This window comes from Aptenodytes patagonicus, chromosome W (assembly GCF_965638725.1).
Source record: "Aptenodytes patagonicus chromosome W, bAptPat1.pri.cur, whole genome shotgun sequence".
In the NCBI taxonomy this organism is placed as follows: Eukaryota; Metazoa; Chordata; class Aves; order Sphenisciformes; family Spheniscidae; genus Aptenodytes; species Aptenodytes patagonicus.
The window spans coordinates 43003522-43024951 of record NC_134981.1 but is presented as its reverse complement, the minus strand read 5'-3'; the positions used below and the strand labels follow the sequence as shown (position 1 = coordinate 43024951).

The window sequence follows — 21430 nt, the reverse complement described above, 5'->3', positions numbered from 1 at the left end:
TTTCACATCTCCTTTCGTAGGTTTTCTATGCTAGAAAATGTAGCCCATTTCTTCTGCTCCATAAGCTATACTTTGACCTGTCTTGTTAGCAGGAACAGGGGCTGTTGTGCTCACTACTATGCTCTCAGTAGAGGTGAGCTGGCGATAGCAGTATGTAGGCTGTATTGGCAAGGGACGGTTGGGTGAATTGTGGATTATTAATTATAGAACAGGCTCCTCTAGGTAGATTTGGAGCAGCACCAAGTCCTTAGAGTTTTAAGCATTTGTGTTTGTAGTTCTCAGGTGGATACTTTGGTGGGGTAAGTACCAAGATTTAGGGCCAAGCATAGTGGGATATCTAATCCCAGTTTGTGTCCTAGCTTTCATGATTAAAAATTAATCATATGTGCTAAGATCATCTGGGTGGTTTTAGGTACCCCTTAGGCTTATGATAGCTCAGTTGCATTTTGATCTTAGTTGTTCAGATAACATATTGCTTGGGTGCACCTGATACCTGCTCCTTTTACCTTAAAAAGGGAGCTAAGGGCATTTACACTGGAGCACAAATACTTGCATGTATATGTTTAGCAAGAATTAACAGTAAGGTTAGGACTAAGTCTTTTGTACTTACGTAGTGCGGCTACCATCTTGGCATCTTCAGTGCTGTGCTTTGTTTTAAGCTAGAAGGATGAGTGCATAGTGTTTGTTGTTTGTTCTTTGTGCATTTGTAGGCAAGTTTTTATAATAAGTTGTGATGTGTTGTGTGCATATATGTGTACATATGTGTGTATGAAATTATTAATGTAACACCAGTGCCAATGACATGAAAAAAAAGTGTAAATAAAATGTGTGTTAACAAAGCAACAACTGGATGGTTGAAATGGTGCACCCTCAGTAAGTTTGCAGACGACACCAAGCTGGGCGGGAGTGTTGATCTGCTCGAGGGTAGGAAGGCTCTGCAGAGGGACCTGGACAGGCTGGATCGATGGGCCGAGGCCAACTGTATGAGATTCAACAAGGCCAAGTGCCAGGTCCTGCACTTGGGTCACAACAACCCCATGCAGCGCTACAGGCTTGGGGAAGAGTGGCTGGAAAGCTGCCCGGCGGAAAAGGACCTGGGGGTGCTGGTCGACAGCCGGCTGAACATGAGCCGGCAGTGTGCCCAGGCGGCCAAGAAGGCCAATGGCATCCTGGCCTGTATCAGAAAGAGTGTGGCCAGCAGGAGTAGGGGAGTGATCGTGCCCCTGTACTCGGCACTGGTGAGACCGCACCTCGACTACTGTGTTCAGTTTTGGGCCCCTCACTACAAGAAGGACATTGAGGTGCTGGAGCGTATCCAGAGAAGGGCAACAAAGCTGGTGAAGGGTCTGGAGAACAAATCTTATGAGGAGCGGCTGAGGGAACTGGGACTGTTTAGTCTGGAGAAGAGGAGGCTGAGGGGAGACCTCATCACTCTCTACAACTACCTGAAAGGAGGTTGTAGCGAGGTGGGTGTCGGTCTCTTCTCCCAAGTAACTAGCGATAGGACGAGAGGAAATGGCCTCAAGTTGTGCCAGGGGAGGTTTAGATTGGACGTGAGGAAAAATTTCTTTACTGAAAGAGTGGTGAAACATTGGAACAGGCTGCCCAGGGAAGTGGTTGAGTCACCATCCCTGGAAGTATTTAAAAAACGTGTACATGACGTGCTTAGGGACATGGTTTAGTGGGCATGGTGGTGTTGGGTTGACGGTTGGACTCGATGATCTTAGAGGTCTTTTCCAACCTTAATGGTTCTAAATCTGCTAGTGTTGTTTAGTAAGAAAATATGTCCTGCAAGCATTCACTAAATAGCAACTTCAGAATTTTAAACAGTCATTAAGAATGCTCTAGTGGCAGAGTTGTGCGCAAATAACTGCTTTTGGTTTGGTCTCTTCAGGCTATACCGGGTAAAACTAATAAGAAATAACAGTCATAAAGTTGTTTTTCTGCTGCTGCTGAAATGATGGGATTATCATAACAGGTTTTTTATTTACTTTTGCATTCATGAAATCTCATTGAGACATACCTGTGTCTTTGCAGCTAAGTCATTTTGGGGATGCTGATCCCAACAAAGCTGCTGTGGGAGCCCACATTCATGGCAGCTTGAAGATTCTCCCCGAAGTCTGTGGATGCAGAGTAGTCCCGGGATGCCTTGTTGCAGGATGCAAACCTGTGCCTATAGAAGAGGTACAGCCTACAAAAGGATGGTGAAACCAGTACCAAGTCTTTTTTTTGCAGGGGGTGGGGCGGGGGGGGGGAGAGAAGAAGGAGGAAAAAATCATAAATACAGTGAGAGGGCAATGTAGGCCCTTTGCTCACTGGGAACAGAACCCCTTTCATCTTACAGCTACTGAATTTCAGATTTGAGAAGGGCACACTTCAGATCTGGAATGAAAACACCAGTTAATTTCAAACAATTCATGTAATTGTTGTCAGATGACAGTGCCTCTGAATCTTTATATTGGTCAGCTTTGAACTGGTGATACAAAGGTAAAAGGTTCTGTATATCAAAACCTGTTACTTATCCTATGAGCTATTCATTCCTTAATAGAAATTCCCAATCATCTGCTATGATTTACACATCTAATTGAGGTAAGTAATAGAGGACTTTTAAGCATTATGGCCATCTGTATATACAGAAAAACTATTTAAAGAAGATTTCAGATTACTCAGTTATAATGAGATAATGTTTTGTAAGGTTTGGGTTTTTTAATAACCTAATAAAACACTTTACAAGGTGTCGTGGTTTAATCTCAGTTGGCAACTAAGCACCACGCAGCCGCTCGCTCACTCCCCCCCGGTGGGATGGGGGAGAGAATTGGAAGGGTAAAAGTGAGAAAAACTCGTGGGTTGAGATAAAGACAGTTTAATAGGTAAAGCAAAAGCCATGCACGCAAGCAAAGCAAAACAAGGAATTCATTCACTCCTTCCCATTGGCAGGCAGGTGTTCAGCCATCTCCAGGAAAGCAGGGCTCCATCACGCGTAACGGTTACTTGGGAAGACAAACGCCATCACTCCAAACGTCCCCCCCTTCCTTCTTCTTCCCCCAGCTTTATATACTGAGCATGACGTCACATGGTATGGAATATCCCTTTGGCCAGTTTGGGTCAACTGTCCTGGCTGTGCCCCCTCCCAGCTTCTTGTACACCTCCAGCCTTCTCAGTCAGTAGAGCATGGGAAGCTGAAAAGTCCTTGACTAGCGTAAACGCTACCTAGCAACAACTAAAACATCGGTGTGTTATCAACATTGTTCTCACCCTAAATCCAAAACACAGCGCTGTACCAGCTACTAGGAAGGAAATTAACTCTATCCCTGCCGAAACCAGGACACAAGGGGAGATCAATATTGGCAAGATCATGACCTGCATCTTTTTTTTTTTTTTCTTCTTTTTTTTTTCTGGAGGAAAAAAGCTTCTAGTTTTGATTGTCTCAAATATGAGTTTCATCCATCATTGGCTCTGTCCAATGCTGCATGAATGTGGGGTGCCCAGAATCTGAAGGGATGTAAGATTTACTTGCTATCTATATACCTCCTCTTATTCTGTCTTATTGAAGCAGTTATCTTATTAAGCTATTTGTTGTTGGGCCTTTCTTACTGAGATACAAAAAGAACCCTGCACGGTCTCTCTCACCTCACCCTCCCCACCCCCACCCTGGTGTAGAACAAGGGCTTTAACCCCCTTTACCTACAGGCTACAGCCTGTCTGTATGGCTACATGTACTGCAGAGAAAAATGTGAATAAAATCAAAGCAAAGAGTTGGGGGGGTTCTCCTTAAAACTTCCAAAATCCCTGCTTAATATGGAATAGGTTTTGTTGGAGGTCTGGAATGAAAAGAAGTACTAACATAATTTGGTTAAATGGTTATAAATATTGAAAAATAATTATGTTGTTCTACCCTCTTTAGTCATGTCATGTAGGGGAGTCCCGTAGTGCTTTTACTTTCTGATAGTGATGAGGCATTGATGCTGACAAGGCTTCTTTCAGCAATGAAGTACTCCTGTGAAAACAGTGTTTTGTAATTAAAAATGATGCTGCTCTGTAGTGCCCATGATATTGAAGTGATTAAACTCATATTGACTGTACACTTCCTCTTTTCTGTCCAGAGTTTTACGTTCATGACACTATACTGTTTTTGGCTGGGATAGAGTTAATTTTCTTCATAGTTGCTCATATGGTGCTATGTTTTGGATTTGTGACCAAAACAGTGTTGGTAGCACACCCATGTTTTAGCTGTTGCTGAACAGTGCTTACACAGCACCAAGGTCTTTTCTGTTTCTCACACTGCCCCGCCAGCGAGTAGGCTAGGGGTGGGCAGGAGGTTGATACTGAAATACTAAGGAGACATACGGTTTTCTCTGTCGAAGCGAAGTAACTAAATGTTCTGCAGACTGGACATTCCATAGATAAAAGGAATCCTTGAAGCCCTGTGTACAGGGGTGGAATGGATAAGGAAGTTATGCTGAAATCAGCTACTGCAACTAGGTGAAAAGACTGAGTTCAATTAGCGGACACAGTGAGGAAGACTATCGACGACCACCAGAGGACCCTGGAAGACCACCAATGGACATAAGAGCGCATGCATTAAAGACTTTTATGTATGTTAATGAGTTCCAGGAAATAGCATGAATATGTTAATCATTTCTCGGAAATCTAATGAATATGTATATTCTGATTGTACATAACTCCCATAGTTGAGCAGCCTGGCGCGCACACTAGGTGGAGCAATCCCCGTGCGCCCGGCGCCGCAATAAAGAATGCCTGCTTTCTAAAACTCCAAATTGAGTCTTAGAGAGTTTTTCATCTGCCGACTTACGGTAACAGTTTTGGCACCCCAGATGGGACACTGCTCTTGAGCCTCGACGGATCCTGGGACCACGGAACCTCAGCCGGCACCGAGGGATTCTCGGAGAGGACTTCTCCCGATCCCCGGACCGAAGAGCCCCTGAGCGAAGAACACTGCTTTGTGAGTAATAAGGCATTCTTTTTGGAAATTTTGGAAGGGGTTAGAGTCCCCACTCAAAAGGGGTTAGAGTCCCCACTACCTGCCCGTCAGATGCAGTGAAAGCTCCGCAGGGTTGGGTATAAGACCCGGGCTAGGGGTTAGAGTCCCCACTAGGGTTTAGAGTCCCCGCTCAAGATAAACATCAAGAGCAACCGCAGTAACAATTATTGTAAATACTTGTCTATTATTGTAAGTATTTGTTTCATATAGTAATTAGTTATTTGTATTATTGTTGCTGTACAAAAGGCTCATCTGTGTGTGATTCTATTATTGTAAGTATTTGTTTGTAGTTATTTATATTGTTGTTGTTGTACGAAAGATTTGTTTGTGTGATTCCCTGTATATAAAATGGGCGCTGGATCATCCGCCGGATCATCCACTGGTGGGGGAATGTTAAAGAAATCACCTTTGGGTTGTATTTTAAAGTATTGGAAACAAATTGCAGGATCCTCTGGTGGGGTCGCAAAAAGGGATGATCTAATTAAGTATTGTAATCAATGGTGGCCACTGTATAAACTAGAAGATGGAGAAAAGTGGCCAAGGAATGGTACTTTGAATTATAATACTCTGTTACAACTAATGCTGTTTCTAAAGAGAGAAGGAAAACGGGATGAGGTATTGTATGCTGATATGTTCTTTACATTAAGGCAGCATCCTGAGTGGCAAAAGGAGTGTGGAATCAATTTGGCCCCAACTGATCCTCTGGTATTGGCACTGGAAAAGGAGAAGCGAGAGAAAGAAAAAGGGAGAGGGTTAAAGAGGTGTTGTTCGGCATGCAGTATTGGACAGAGATGTTTGAAGTTGACCCAGAATGAGCAGGAAGATGATTTAGGGATGTTAGTGGCTCCAGGGTTGAGGCAGAGGCCTCAGAACCATGAACTTGAGCCCTTAGGGGCAGAGGGTAGATTAGACGACGAGCCCGAGAGAGACGCTGCAGGGGTCACGCCAGTGGCAAGGAGAACTCGTAATCGACAGGGAACCACGTTGCAAGCTCCATTGAGAGAAGCAGTAGGGAATGATGGTCTGGTTGTAGTGAAAGTGCCTTTTTTGATTACAGATTTAAACAACTGGAAAATAGCTGCCGGTAGTTATAGGGATGATTCTGATCGAGTGGCTAGTGCTTCTGAAATGATGATAAAAACTCAGGATCCAGATTGGAAAGATATTAAAGTTATCATACAAGTATTGTTTGATAGTACAGAGAGGGAGATGATTCATAAGACAGCAAGGACTCAGGTTGAAGCCCAAATAGCAGCAGGGGCATTACAAGGACAGTTGGAGCATAATTTTCCCCTCAGCAGATCCTGGCTGGGACCCTAATGATAATGGGCAGAAATTGTTATTAACGCAATATCAGAGGTGGGTTTGTTTGGTATAAGAAATGCTATACCGAAAGCGATAAATTGGTCAAAATTATATGAGATTAAGCAGGACAGAAAGGAGTCTCCCACCGATTTCCTAAATAAATTGAAAGAAGCTACTCGGAAGTATACCACTCTGGATCCTGAATCAGAGGAAGGGAAGAATCAATTAGCAACTTTGTTTATTGGGCAGTCTGCTGATGGTATCCAAAGAAAGCTGCAGAAGTTACAAGGAGCAGATGCCAGGGACCTGGGAAAATTGTTGGATATGGCTTGGGTGGTTTATAGGAACAGAGATCAGCAGAAAGAAAAGGGAAATGCTAGATTGATCGCGACACTAGAAGGAACCTGTGGTCCTCGAGGAGGACCCAGGGGAGGATTTAGAGGTGGTTATCAAGGAAGAGGACGTGGTAGAGGATTCCCAAGGTCCCCAATAGGAGAGACACAGTGTGCTTACTGTAAAAGAAAGGGACACTGGAAACGAGAGCGCCCATCATTGCAGAAATTTGGGGAACAAGGCACTCCCGTGTTAGCCGTAGAGGCAAGAGACTGGAATAGAATCATAGAATAGAATCATAGAATCATTGAGGTTGGAAAAGACCTCTAAGATCATCGAGTCCAACCGTCAACCCAACACCCCCATGCCCACTAAACCATGTCCCTAAGCGCCTCACCTACACGTCTTTTAAATACCTCCAGGGATGGGGACTCCACCACTTCCCTGGGCAGCCTGTTCCAATGTTTCACCACTCTTTCAGTAAAGAAATTTTTCCTTACATCCAATCTAAACCTCCCCTGGCGCAACTTGAGGCCATTTCCTCTCGTCCTATCACTTGTTACTTCGGAGAAAAGACCAACACCCACCTCGCTACAACCTCCTTTCAGGTAGTTGTAGAGAGCGATGAGGTCTCCCCTCAGCCTCCTTTTCTCCAGGCTAAACAGTCCCAGTTCCCTCAGCCGCTCCTCATAAGACTTGTTCTCCAGACCCCTCACCAGCCTCGTTGCCCTTCTCTGGACACGCTCCAGCACCTCGACGTCCTTCTTGTAGTGAGGGGCCCAAAACTGAACACAGTAGTCGAGGTGCGGCCTCACCAGTGCTGAGTACAGGGGCACGATCACTTCCCTACTCCTGCTGGCCACACTATTTCTGATACAGGCCAGGATGCCATTGGCCTTCTTGGCTGCCTGGGCACACTGCCGGCTCATGTTCAGCCGGCTGTCGACCAACACCCCCAGGTCCTTCTCTGCCAGGCAGCTTTCCAGCCACTCTTCCCCAAGCCTGTAGCGCTGCATGGGGTTGTTGTGGCCAAAGTGCAGGACCCGGCGCTTGGCCTTGTTGAACCTCATACAGTTGGCCTTGGCCCATCGATCCAGCCTGTCCAGGTCCCTCTGCAGAGCCTTCCTGCCCTCGAGCAGATCAACACTCCCACCCAGCTTGGTGTCGTCTGCAAACTTCCTGAGGGTGCACTCGATCCCCTCATCCAGATCATCAATAAAGATATTAAACAAGACCGGCCCCAGTACTGAGCCCTGGGGAACACCGCTCGTGACCGGCCGCCAACTGGATGTAACTCCATTCACCACAACTCTCTGGGCCCGGCTGTCCAGCCAGTTTTTGACCCAGAGCAGAGTCCACCTGTCTAAGCCGTGAGCCGCCAGCTTCTCTAGGAGAATGTTGTGGGAGACGGTGTCAAAGGCCTTGCTGAAGTCCAGGTAGACCACATCCACAGCCTTTCCCTCATCCACTAGGCGGGTCACCTGGTCATAGAAGGAGATCAGGTTGGTCAAGCAGGACCTGCCTTTCATGAATCCGTGCTGGCTAGGCCGGATCCCCTGGTTGTCCCGCTCATGCCTTGTGAGCGCCCTCAAGATGAACCGCTCCATAATCTTCCCCGGCACCGAGGTCAGGCTGACAGGCCTGTAGTTCCCCGGATCCTCCTTCCGGCCCTTCTTGTAGATGGGCGTCACATTGGCAAGCCTCCAGTCATCCGGGACCTCCCCCGTTAACCAGGACTGCTGACAAATGATGGAGAGCGGCTTGGCGAGCACCTCCGCCAGCTCCCTCAGCACTCTTGGGTGGATCCCATCCGGCCCCATAGACTTGTGAGCGTCCAGGTGGCGTAGCAGGTCATTGACTGCTTCCTCTTGGATTACGGGGGGTTCATCCTGCTCGCCGTCCCCGTCTTCCAGCTCGGGGGGCCGAGTACCCTGAGGATAACTGGTCTGCCTGTTAAAGACTGAGGCAAAGAAGGCATTGAGTACCTCAGCCTTTTCCTCATCCTCAGTGACAATGTTCCCCCCTGCATCCAATAAAGGATGGAGATTCTCCTTGGCTCTCTTCTTGTCATTAATATATTTGTAAAAACTTTTTTTGTTGTCTTTAACGACAGCGGCCAGATTGCGTTCTAGCTGGGCTTTTGCCTTTCTCATTTCTTCTCTGCACGACCTAACGAGATCCCTGTACTCTTCTTGAGTCGCCTGCCCCTTCTTCCACAAGCGGTAAACTCTCCTTTTTTTCCTGAGTCCCAGCAAGAGCTCCCCGTTCAGCCAGGCCGGTCGTCTTCCCCGCCTATTCTTCTTACGGCGTACAGGGACAGCCTGCTCCTGCGCCTTTAAGACTTCCTTCTTGAAGATCGTCCAGCCTTCCTGGACCCCTTTGCCCTTCAGGACCGTCTCCCACGGGACTCTCTCAACCAACGTCCTGAACAGGCCAAAGTCCGCCCTCCGGAAGTCCATGGTTGTGGTTTTGCTGCCCCCCCTCCTTACTTCACCAAGAATGGAGAATTCTATCATTTCACGGTCGCTAAGCCCAAGACGGCCTCCGACCACCACATCTCCCACCAGTCCTTCTCTGTTTGTAAACAGCAGGTCGAGCGAGGCACCTCCCCTGGTAGGCTCACTTACCAGCTGTGTCAGGAAGTTGTCTTCCACACACTCCAGGAACCTCCTAGACTGCTTCCTCTCTGCCGTGTTGTATTTCCAGCAGACGTCCGGGAAGTTGAAGTCCCCCACGAGAACAAGGGCTAGCGATTGAGAGACTTCTGCCAGCCGCTTATAGAACGCTTCATCCGCCCCTTCATCCTGGTTGGGTGGTCTATAACAGACTCCCAGCAGGATATCTGCCTCGTTGGCCTTTCCCCTCATCCTTACCCATAGACACTCAACCGTACCATCATCACAATCGTTGAGCTCTATACAATCAAAACACTCCCTAACATACAGGGCCACCCCACCGCCTCTCCTTCCTCGCCTGTCCCTTCTGAAGAGTCTATAGCCATCCATTGCAGCACTCCAGTCATGAGAGTCACCCCACCATGTTTCTGTGATGGCGACTAAGTCATATCTCTCCCGCTGCACAATGGCTTCCAGCTCCTCCTGCTTGCCGCCCATGCTGCGTGCATTGGTGTATATGCACTTGAGCTGGGCTATCGATTTCGCCCCTGGCATCGGCACGCCACCCCTCGGCTCATCTCTAGCGAGCCTGGTTTTATCCCCTTCCCCCTTCGAACCTAGTTTAAAGCCCTCTCAATGAGCCCTGCCAAAAAAAGACCAGAGGAATCTTCCCCAGCAGAGCCTCTGGTTAAAATTAAGCTGGGGGAAGAGGAAACTGAAATAGAATGTTTAGTCGATACAGGGGCCACCTATTCGGCTTTGAACACAAAGAAACATGAGTTAGGATATGATACTGTGAGAATTATTGGTGCGACAGGAAAGCCGGAGACACGACCGTTCTTTAAACCCTTAAAATTTAAAATTGGAAAACAGTGGGTATCGCATCAGTTTTTGTATCTACCAGGTGCACCAAAACCTTTAATAGGCCGAGATTTATTACAAAAATTAGAAGCTGAAATAAAGTTCAAAAAAGGAGAAGTAGAAGTGTCAATGCCAGAATCTAAATTTGTCCAAGCTTCAATATTATTATTGCAGGAAATTGAGCAGGTGGAAAGAAAAATCCCGGCTGAAGTTGAGAACGCAGTGATTCCTGTCATCTGGGCAGGAGAAATACCTGGAAAAATCAAAGAGGGCTGAACCCGTAAGGATAGACCTTATACCAGGATCAGCACCGGTAAGACTGAAACAGTATCCCTTAAAGTTAGAAGATAAACTTGGGTTGATACCTATTATACAGAAGTTTTCAGATTCACATTCTCTTAATAACCCATATTCTAAGTATAATACTCCAATTTTACCTGTTAAGAAAGCTGATGGGAAATCTTATAGGTTAGTCCAGGACCTAAGGGCAGTGAATCAAATTGTCCAGGATATACACCCAGTGGTAGCAAACCCATACACACTATTAACTGCTCTCACTGAAGATCAGGGGTGGTTTACAGTCTTAGATCTAAAAGATGCCTTTTTCTGCATCCCACTTGACTCCGGAAGTCAGGAATTGTTTGCCTTTGAGTGGGAAAACCCTGAGACGGGAAGAAGGACTCAGTATACCTGGACAGTATTACTGCAAGGATTCAAAAATAGTCCAACGATTTTTGGAAATCAACTAGAAAGAGAATTAGAATTATGGAGACGACAATAAAAATGGAGTAATGTTACAATATGTTGACGACATACTATTAGCTGGGAACTCCCAGGAAGAATGCTTGGAACTAACAATCAGTTTATTAAACTTCCTCGGACTTAGCGGTTATCTAGTGTCAAAAGGGAAGGCTCAAATTGCACAAGAAACTGTAACATATTTAGGCTTTGAAATTCTGAAAGGACAGAGACAGTTAAGCAATGAAAGGAAAGAAGCTATTTGTCAACTTCCAGAACCTCAAAACGTTCATGAATTGAGAACCTTTCTAGGAATGGTGGGATGGTGTCGCTTGTGGATTGCTAATTATGGACTGATGGTAAAACCCTTGTATGAGTTACTGAAATCATCAAAAGGTCCCCTGCAATGGACAAACGGAAGTCGGAATGCATACATTCAACTTAAAAGGGCCTTGATGAAAGCCCCAGCCTTAGGGCTGCCTAATTTAGAAAAGCCTTTTGAACTGTTCACTTATGAAAGACAAGCAGTGGCCTTAGGTGTTTTAACCCAGCACTTGGGAGAATATGAATGAGCAGTGGCATATTTTTCCAAGCAATTGGATCCAGTGAGCCAGGGATGGCCCGGATGTTTAAGAGCAGTGGCTGCAACGGTACTGTTAATACAAGAGGCTCGGAAGCTCACCATGGGACAGAAAATAACTGTTTATGTTCCACACATGGTAACTACAGTATTGGACCAAAAGGGTGGACATTGGTTGTCTCCTAGTAGAATGCTAAAATATCAAGTGGTACTGATAGAACCAGATGATGTGACCTTAAAGACTACTGCCATAATTAATCCTGCTATGTTCCTCTCAGCTCGACAAGAAGAAGGTAAACTTGAACATGACAGCCTGCAGACCATTGAAGAAGTCTATTCAAGCAGGCCCGACTTGAAAGATATTCCCTTGCAGAATCCAGATTGGGAACTATACACGGACGGCAGCAGCTTTATGAAAGAAGGAAAGTGGGTATCAGGATATGCAGTTACCACTGTCGAGACGGTGGTAGAGGCACAAGCATTGCCCACTAGAACATCGACCCAAAAGGCTGAATTGATTGCCCTCACTCGGGCTTTGCAGCTAAGTAAAGACAAGCGCGTAAATATTTGGACTGATTCGAAATATGCTTTTGGAATAGTGCATGCGCATGGAGCGATCTGGAAAGAAAGAGGACTATTGTCCGCACAAGGGGCAGAGGTGAAACATAAGGAAGAAATTTTGAGTTTATTAGAAAGTATAAAAGCCCCTGCTGCTGTAGCTATTATGCATTGTAAAGCTCATCAGTCAGGACGAACCACTCGAGCAAGAAAATAAGCTGGCTGATTTAGCTGCAAAGCGGGCTGCAGAAAAAGGCATAGAGGAGAAAGTGCTAGCTATAGTGCCAGAGAAGAGAATTTCCCTCCAGAAAAACCCTATTTATGATAAGCAAGATTTAAAATTAATCGAGACTTTACAAGCAGAAAGGCGAGAGGATGGATGGGCAGTTACACCTACAGGTCTAGTAGTCATACCTCATTCCCTCATGAATAATTTAGTAAAGGAAGAACACAACGCTGTGCACTGGGGAACTGAAAATTTGCTAAAATATTTGCAGAAGTCGGTTATTAGCAGGAACATGGTGGAAGTTATTAAATCAGTCACACAAAGATGCAAAATATGCTGTAGGAACAATTCAAAAACACAGAATAAAATTCAATTTGGAAAAACTGCTGCGGGACAGGCACCTGGGGAATATTGGCAAATAGATTTTACTGAATTGCCAAGAAAAGGAGGGCTAAAGTATTTGTTGGTCCTCGTGGATACATATACAGGTTGGCCTGAGGCCTTTCCATGTCACACCAATAAGGCGAAAGAAGTAGTAAAAATATTATTAAAAGAAATAATTCCAAGATTTGGAGTACCTTTAGGGATGTCATCAGATAGGGGTCCACATTTTATAGCCAAAATAATTACTGAAATAAGCAGATTATTAGATATTAATTGGAACTTACATACTCCTTATAGGCCTCAATCTAGTGGTAAAGTAGAGAGAATGAATTACACCCTTAAAACTCAGTTAAGCAAAATATGTCAGGAAACCTCAATGAATTGGACACAAGCTTTACCTCTGGCTTTGTTAAGAATTAGAGTCCAACCACGAGGTAGGCAACATCTCAGCCCGTACGAGTTGATGTACGGACGACCGTACCAAATACCTGGACTGCCAGGAGAGATGCGAATACAAGGGGAAAGTGATGCAAGAAATTACTTAATTGCCCTCGGGAAAGTTTTACGAGAACTGAATAGATATGTGATTTTAAATAAATCTCTAGGTCTTGATTCCCCAGCGCATCCATTCCAGCCTGAAGACTGGGTATACATCAAATCTTGGACTTCTGAACCGCTACAAGAGAAATGGAAAGGACCATTTCAAATCCTGTTAACTACACATACAGCAGTTAAATTAGAAGGAAAAGGACCGTGGATCCACTATTCACGAATTAAGAAAGCTCCTGCAGAATGGAAAACAGAATCAAGATCACCTCTCCGACTGGTACTTAAAAGGATATCTAGAGGTAGTAGAACTTAATTAAAATCATGAGAAATCAACAGATACCCGCACCCTGCAGGATGACAAACAGGAATGCTGAGCTCATATTACTATTTCAAACCCTGACAGTGCCACTCCTTTTAACTTGTGATCAAAAAACTCCAGAATGGCCGTGGTCTCAAGCTCATGTTAAGTACACTGGGAGTATGGGGATACACTCTAGTGAGGGAAATTTAAATCTGTCTACCGTAGTTATGCATGGAACTGAAATATACTTAGAAAACGAATGGGGCTGGGATAAAGATGAAACTGATAATGAAATTCCCCGACTTCAAGGGATGGCAGGAAAAGAAATTAAAATAGGATGCCGAATGATCAATGGGTCTACCCATGAGAAGGCATCTCAGATTTCTGTGTACAACATGGCATCAAACTCAAGCAAAACTGATAGAAAAACCTGTGCCTCTGAGAAATTAGACTGTTGGCACAATTTTACCTTAGTACAACCTGTTTTTGTAGTCTGCCTCTGGGGTCATCACAACATAGGGTTATCATTTAAGTTCAAAATTGACATTATACCTAAAACAACAACATTGGCCCCTATCACAAGGAACAATATGACCCGGACACCAGAAACATCTGCCTCTCCTGTAAAGGATAAGGAAACTCTGTCCCCACAAACTTCTGAAATTGGACCATACGTGATCAAAAATACAGGCCAACAACGAGTGTTATTTAATCCATCATGGTCTCTTAAAAGATTAGAACTACTAATGCAAATTAACATTTCTACAATTAAACCAACTTGTTCACCATTCCTAAGTACGACCTATGCAGGATGGCTAGCATGGCTACGTGGACGAACACTTACCTCCCCAAGACGAACAAGGAGAGATGTGACTGGCATCATAGGAACGGGACTGGGAGTCTTAAATAGTATAGATGCTGAAGTACTAATAAACAAACTGAGTACTGCAACGAGTGATTTAAACAAATTGGAACACCCACTGCGATCTTCTTTATTAGCGTTAGGAACTAACCAATGGCTTTTATCCGATATATTGCCTCGGTGGGAAAGAATTAATGAAAAGGACCATCAGTTAATTGTGAATGCACTTGGTACAGCCCAAAATAAAGTTTCTCTAGCCCTTAGTTGTACACAGGCTCAACTGTGGATACAATCTATGGTAGCAGCAATTATAAGAGAAGGAGAAGAAGGCACCTTACCCACTGAAATTCGAAAGGTAATCTGGGACAATGCAACTAAATTTGAAAAATAATTCCAATCTTGGTGGTATTTAGTTAATTTCACTTATGACCCTATCAACAATAAGGCCACAGCTTTTGTTTTAACAAGTCACAATGCTTCAGTATACACCATATACCCAATTATTGCGTTAGGATTAAATCACAGTGGAGCTATACTCTATCCACTAGAACATAGAGTATGGGCCCAACAAAATGGAAACGAGTGGCAAACTGTCGATGTTAGCACATGCGTTGTACGAGAACAGCAGGGATTTATTTGTGAAAGTAACACCATCAAAGCCCAAGACATTTGTCTCGACACTGAGCAAAATGTTTGTCATTTTGAAATACATCCTGATGAAACACCTGAAACTGTGCTCGTATATATTGGAAAAGGATGTGTTTGTATGAGAACCCTTTGTGACTTTATTGCTGTAGATGAAATTACTGTAGATACAAGCAATCACTCAAATATATGTGTTTGTAACTTTACTAACATTATGGGATGTGATTTTAATTATTCAGCTCCTGTTACATCTTATCAATTGTTACAATCAAATTATACATTAAGTGAAGACTTATTGCCTGCTCCCATTGGAATGAATCTTACATTGGTAAAGAAACTATTACAACAGTGATCTGTGTCGACTGCTAGAACGTGTCCGAAACCATGGACACAAAACTCTAATCACTGTTCATCATGATACAAAAGAAATACGCCAAATTGTGGAAAGAGTAAAGAAAGATGGAGAACATCACTGGTGGGAAACTCTTCTCGGATGGTCACCGACAGCAACAGGAGTGCTTAACCTTATGCTTCATCCAGTGGTAACTTTACTAACGCTGATCTCAATATGTTTGCTGCTTATAATTATACTGTACATAAATGTTTGGTACGTGATGAGACAAATAACCCAGCTTAGCATATACTATTAATATACTCTGCCCTTTATGCACTGTCCCATTTACCATTGAACTTTGTTAACTCTCTCTTAATGAAATGAGGATTGTAGCTTGCTAGCTACAAATCCTCAAAAGAAAAGGAGGGATTGATACCGAAATACCAAGGAGACATACGGTTTTCTTTGTCGAAGCGAAGTAACTAAATGTTCTGCAGACTGGACATTCCATAGATAAAAGGAATCCTTGAAGCCCTGTGTACAGGGGTGGAATAGATAAGGAAGTTATGCTGAAATCAGCTACTGCAACTAGGTGAAAAGACTGAGTTCAATTAGCGGACACAGTGAGGAAGACTATTGACGACCACCAGAGGACCCTGGAAGACCACCAATGGACATAAGAGCGCATGCGTTAAAGACTTTTGCATATGTTAATGAGTTCCAAGAAATAACATGAATATGCTAATCATTTCTCAGAAATCTAATGAATATGTATATTCTGATTGTACATAACTCCTATAGTTGAGCAGCCCTGTGCGCACACTAGGTGGAGCAATCCCCTGTGCGCCCAGCGCCACAATAAAAAAATGCCTGCTTTCTAAAAGTCCAAATTGAGTCTTGGAGAGTTTTTCATCTGCCAACTTACGGTAACAACTCGACCCTTTCATCACCATCATCAAGCTCTAAACAGTCAAAACACTCCCCAACATACAGGGCTACCCCACCGCCTCTCCTTCCTTGCCTATCCCTTCTGAAGAGTTCATAGCCATCCATTGCAGCACTCCAGTTGTGCGAGTCATCCCACCATGTTTCCGTGATGGCAACTATATCACAGTTTTCCAGCTGCACAATGGCTTCCAGCTCCTCCTGTTTGTTGCCCATGCTGCATGCATTGGTGTAGATTCACTTCAGTTGGGCCATTGATCCTGCCACCTTCTTTGGGGGGGAAGCCCTAATTCCTATGCGACTGTTCTCAGGTGCTTCCGTGGTTTCTAACACATCAGCAACCCTTGTGTCTTTGCTCCCGCATGGATCTCCATCCCCTACCTCCACTGAGATGGCAGACCAAAGGACCTTGCTAGCACACTGTCCCTCAAACATTGGCGTGACGCCCCATGGCTTATCTCTAGCAGGCCTGGTTTTATCCCTTCCCCCCTTCAAATCTAGTTTAAAGCTCTTTCTATGAGCCCTGCTAACTTCTGCACAAAGATCCTTTTCCCCCTTTGAGACAGGTGTACCCCATCTGTTACCAGCAGGCCTGGTGTCACGTAGACCGACCTGTGATCAGGTCTGTGACACCAGGCTCAGAGCCAGGTATTGATCTGCTGGCTCTTCCTGTTTCTTCCCTCATCATTCCCTGCAACTGGAAGGACAGAGGAGAACACTACTTGTGCTCCTGATCCCTTAACCAGTCATCCCAAGGCCCTGAAGTCTCTCTTGATTGCCCTCGGACTTCTTGTTGCAACTTCATCGCTGCCTACATGACAGAGCCATCTCCAGGGAGGCAGGAGACTTCCCTAAGAAGTGGGTCCGGTCTGCATATTGGACCTTCTGTTCCCTGCAGAAGAGAGTCTCCTATAATATGACCCATCTTTTTTTCTTTATGGAAGCAGTTTTGACGCAGGGTGTAGGCCGACTTAACCTCAGTGACACCTCCAACCTAGATGAACCATCATCCTCATCATTGTTCAGTTCCATTTGCAGAGCCTTTACCTATTATGCAAGGGCACCTGGGAAGGTGGGGTAGTCACGGAGGAGACGCGCCTGCTGTGCCAGGCAGAAACTTGTCACTATTGCCCCCTATCCCTTAAGTCACCACGTTCTGCCAGGCAGAGAGAAGATAGGGAATCCTCTGTATCATGCATCCTGTCTGCCTGACAGGCCTGTCCCAGGGAAGGTAGGGTGCGGTTCCAATAGTCTATCTCTCTCACTCTCCCTGATACTCCTCAACCTACTCACCTCCTCCCAGAGCTCTGCCACCAAGCTGAGGAGTTCCTCTACCTGGGCACACCTCCCACAGGTGTGCTCACTACTGCCATTGGATACTGGCATAGAGTAGGGCACACCCTGCAGCCTGACACCTGAGTGGCAGCATGTTCCCACCAGAGCTCGGTCTGGGAAGCTGCATCATTCATGGCAGGTACAGAGCTTAGAGAGGCCATGGCTTTCTGCCAGGTGGATACCATTGCTTCCCTGGTCAAGCCGGCAGAGCTACAGCGCCCTTCCTGCACGCCCTGCCGCACAAACTGCCATGCCCCACCCTGGTCGCTAGCACTCCCTAGGAGCTTCTTTTATACTGGGGGGGGGGGGTTGGCCGCCGTTGCTCCTGGCCCCGCCCAGGTCTCGTCAGTTGCTGTCGCGCGAGCTGCGGGCTCCCGGCAGGTCTCTCGGCTCCCCCTGAGGTTTCCCCGCTTCAGGAAACCCCCACTGTGCACCGCACTAGAGCACTCCGCTGCGGATCGTGCCAGCACCAGAGCTGCTCGTGATATCGAGTCTCAGCGACTGAGACACTTGCATTGTCCAACTCCCAAAAGAGTGACTGAACTGCTAACAGGCACCTCTAGTTCACACCTCCTAAAGTCTAAAGATGGGGTGACAGTGCTTGCTTACAGAAGAAAGCACCAAGAAGCCTAAATCCTATGTTAAAGCTCTACACTAAGACACTACATTAAGTCTCTGCACTTCTACTTATTTATTCAGCAGGGTACAATTCAGTAGCAAGATAGCATGATGAAGAATTACTATGTGGATACCTGTGACTTGTCAGTTAACAAAATGGGTCAGAGCAGTCCTGCTATTGAAGCATAGAGAGATTAAGTTACCAAAACTAGGATAAACTGTTGAGTTATTGTAGCGGGTCTGGCTGGGAAGGAGTTCATTTTCTTCATAGGAGAGTCCATATAGTACTGTAGTTTAGGTTTGTTGCTAAAATAGTGTTGGTAATACACCCATATTTTAGCTATTGCTGAACAGTTCTTACACAGCACCAAGGCCTTTTCTGTTTCTCACTCTGCTCCCCCAGTGAGTAGGCTGGGAATGAGCAAGAGGCTGGAAGAGGACACAGCCAGGACAGCTGACCCAAACTGACCAAAGGGATATTCCATACCATATAATATCATGCTCAGAAATAAAAGTTGGACTAGATGATTGTTGTAGGTCCCTTCCAACTGAAATATTCTATTCTAAAACTAGAGGGCAGTATTTGCAAAGTAGCTGCAGCTCAGAGACTGGGTGAGCATTCACATTCACATTCTCCCTCCCTCATTCTCACTCTCTCCCCCCCTCCCTCACTTATTCAACTGTTGTATTGGGTTTATGTTGCAAAATTTTGGTAGCGGGGATGTGGTGAGGGGAGCCTGCAGGGGTGGCCTCTGTGAGAAGACATCAGGAGCAGCCCCCCCATGCTGAAGATGGACTGTTCCGGCCAGCTTCGCAATAGACCCACTACAGGCCAAAGCTGAGCCAGTCAGCAAAGTTGGCGGCACCTCTGTGATAACATATTTAAGAAAGGCCAAAATACCACATGGCAGAATGCAGCATGAGGGGAAAAAGTATGAGAAACAAGCCTGCAAACACCAAGGTCAGAGAAGAAGGAGGGGGAGGAGGTGTTCCAGGTGCCAGAGCAAAGATTCCCCTAAAGCCTGTGGAAAAGACCATAATGAAGCAGGTTGTCTCCCTGCAGCCCACAGAAGACCACGCTGGAGCAGATACCCACACTGCAGACTGTGAAGGACCCCACGCTGAAGCAGGTGGATGTGCTCTGGAGGAAGCTGTAGCCCCATGGGCAGAAGCAGGTTCTCCTGACAAGAACTGTGGCCGACCCACACTGGAGCCAGTTTATCTTGAAGGACTGCAGCCTGTGGAGAGAACCCATGCTGGAGCAGGGGAAAAGCATGAGGAAGAAGGAGCAGCAGAGAGGAACTGTTATGAACCGAGTGCAACCCCCTATTCCCCCCGTGCCACTCAGGATGGGGGAGAAGGTAGAAGAGTTAGGAATGAAGGAGTGAAGTTGAATGTGGGAAGAAGGGGTGGGGGTGAAGGTTTATTAGGTTCTGTCTTTGTTTCTCACCATCCTATTCTAATTTATTACCAATTAAAAATAAATTGAGCATACCCAAGATGAGTCTGTTTTGCCCATGATGTTAATTGTTAAGCGATCTCCCTGTCTTTATCTCGACCCACGAGCTTTTCCATCTTATCTTCTCCCCCTGTCCTGTTGAGGAGGGGGAGAGAGAGAGGCTGGGTGGGCATCTGGTAGCCAGCTAAGGTCAACCCACCACAGACACCCTTACCTTGACCCATGAGTTTCCACACACACACACACTTTTGCTCTTACCATTCTCCTCCCTATCCCAGGGGAAGAGCAACTGGTGGGTGCTTAGTTGCTGGCCAGGGTCAATGCACCACCACAGTTATCTTAACATTCTGCAATTCTAAAACAGCCTACTTACGGTAACAGGTGGGAGGGGACACAGCTGGGACAGCTGACCCCAACTGACCAAAGGGATATTCTATACCGTATGATGTCATGCTCAGCAATAAAAGCTAGGGGAAGAAGGAGGAAGGGGGGGATGTTCAGAGTTAGGGCGTTTCTCTTCCCAAGTTACCATTATGCATGACGAAGCCCTGCTTTCCTGGAAATGGCTAAACATCTGCCTGCCGATGGGAAGTAGTGAATGAATGCCTTGTTTTGTTTTGCTTGCATGCACAGCTTTTGCTTTACCTATTAAACTGTCTTTATCTCAACCCACGAGTTTTCTCACTTTTACCCTTCCAATTCTCTCCCCCATCCCACCGGGGGGGGGAATGAGCAAGCAACTGTGTGGGGTTTAGCTGCCTACCAGGTTTAAACCATGACAAACATCTTGGCCAGACAACCTGTTGTAGAATAAGCAATACTGAAACAGTTCTTTTAGTGTGCTTTCCCATCCAGATGCACTGCTCTGGAATAAAAACTGATCAGGGTCTGGATTCATTAGCTGCTTTGTGAAGTGGATTAAATGATCTAGAACAATTTTTATGAAATAATAATGCTGGGTAATCGCCTCCTGCTCTTTTAGATAAGACCTAATAGATTTTCTTTGTCTTCTGCTTCAGTTTAGCTGCAAAGCATCCATTACCTGTATGTGTTCTGATGTTTACTTATAGCCAACAAAAATAAATATTTGGACTAAATTGCATCATACGATTTGGTCTGGGTACATAATGAAAGCAATCTCCTTTTGTAGATTTCTAATAATTGTCACTTGGTTTTGCTTCGGGAGTCTCAAAAAGTCTGTCTCAATAAGTAAACTATCATTAGAGATTGTAAAGCTTTGTACTTGCTGTTTATCTGTTATTACCATTACCAAAGCTAGCTGAAGTTGTCATTCTGTTCAGTATTTTAACCTTGTGACTTTATCGTAAAATTTGGAATGAAACTGCAGCAAAAATATGGAAGCATAATTGAATTTGTCCAGGCAGTGCTTATCTGTTTAGTATTCAAACAAAGGAATCAGCTTTTGACCTTTTTATTTTATTGACATCAATTTTTATTCTTTAGCTCCTTGCTAATTATTAGTGATCTGCAGATTCTTGACCATCTGTTTCACTGTAACTCCAATCTAAATTACATTAGGGAAGAATCTAGAAAGCAGTGTGTACAAAAGAATAAGCTGCAACAGTTTTTCCATATGAGGTGACAATAAAGGAAAACAAAGGATATGTTTTCTTCTGTGTGTATACCCTGAGATATTGAGTGGTTTTTTTCACAGTCATCTCAAGGGGATGATATTCACAAGGAGAGAGGAAGACAACATGGTTTTCCTCCTCCTTGTAACAGAGGAACTAGTGTAAATAGTATAACAGGCTAGAAGTCA

At 45.2% G+C, this 21430-nt stretch overlaps 1 protein-coding gene across 1 annotated transcript; it reads left to right on the top strand.

The window, feature by feature from the left end:
* The first annotated feature begins 14042 nt into the window (after positions 1-14042).
* On the top strand, positions 14043-19348 carry LOC143172254 (uncharacterized). The gene is given in 3 exon segments (XM_076361478.1): positions 14043-15304; positions 15306-15566; positions 19255-19348. Coding segments are annotated over 3 exon segments (1617 nt in total).
* The last annotated feature ends 2082 nt before the right edge of the window (positions 19349-21430 follow it).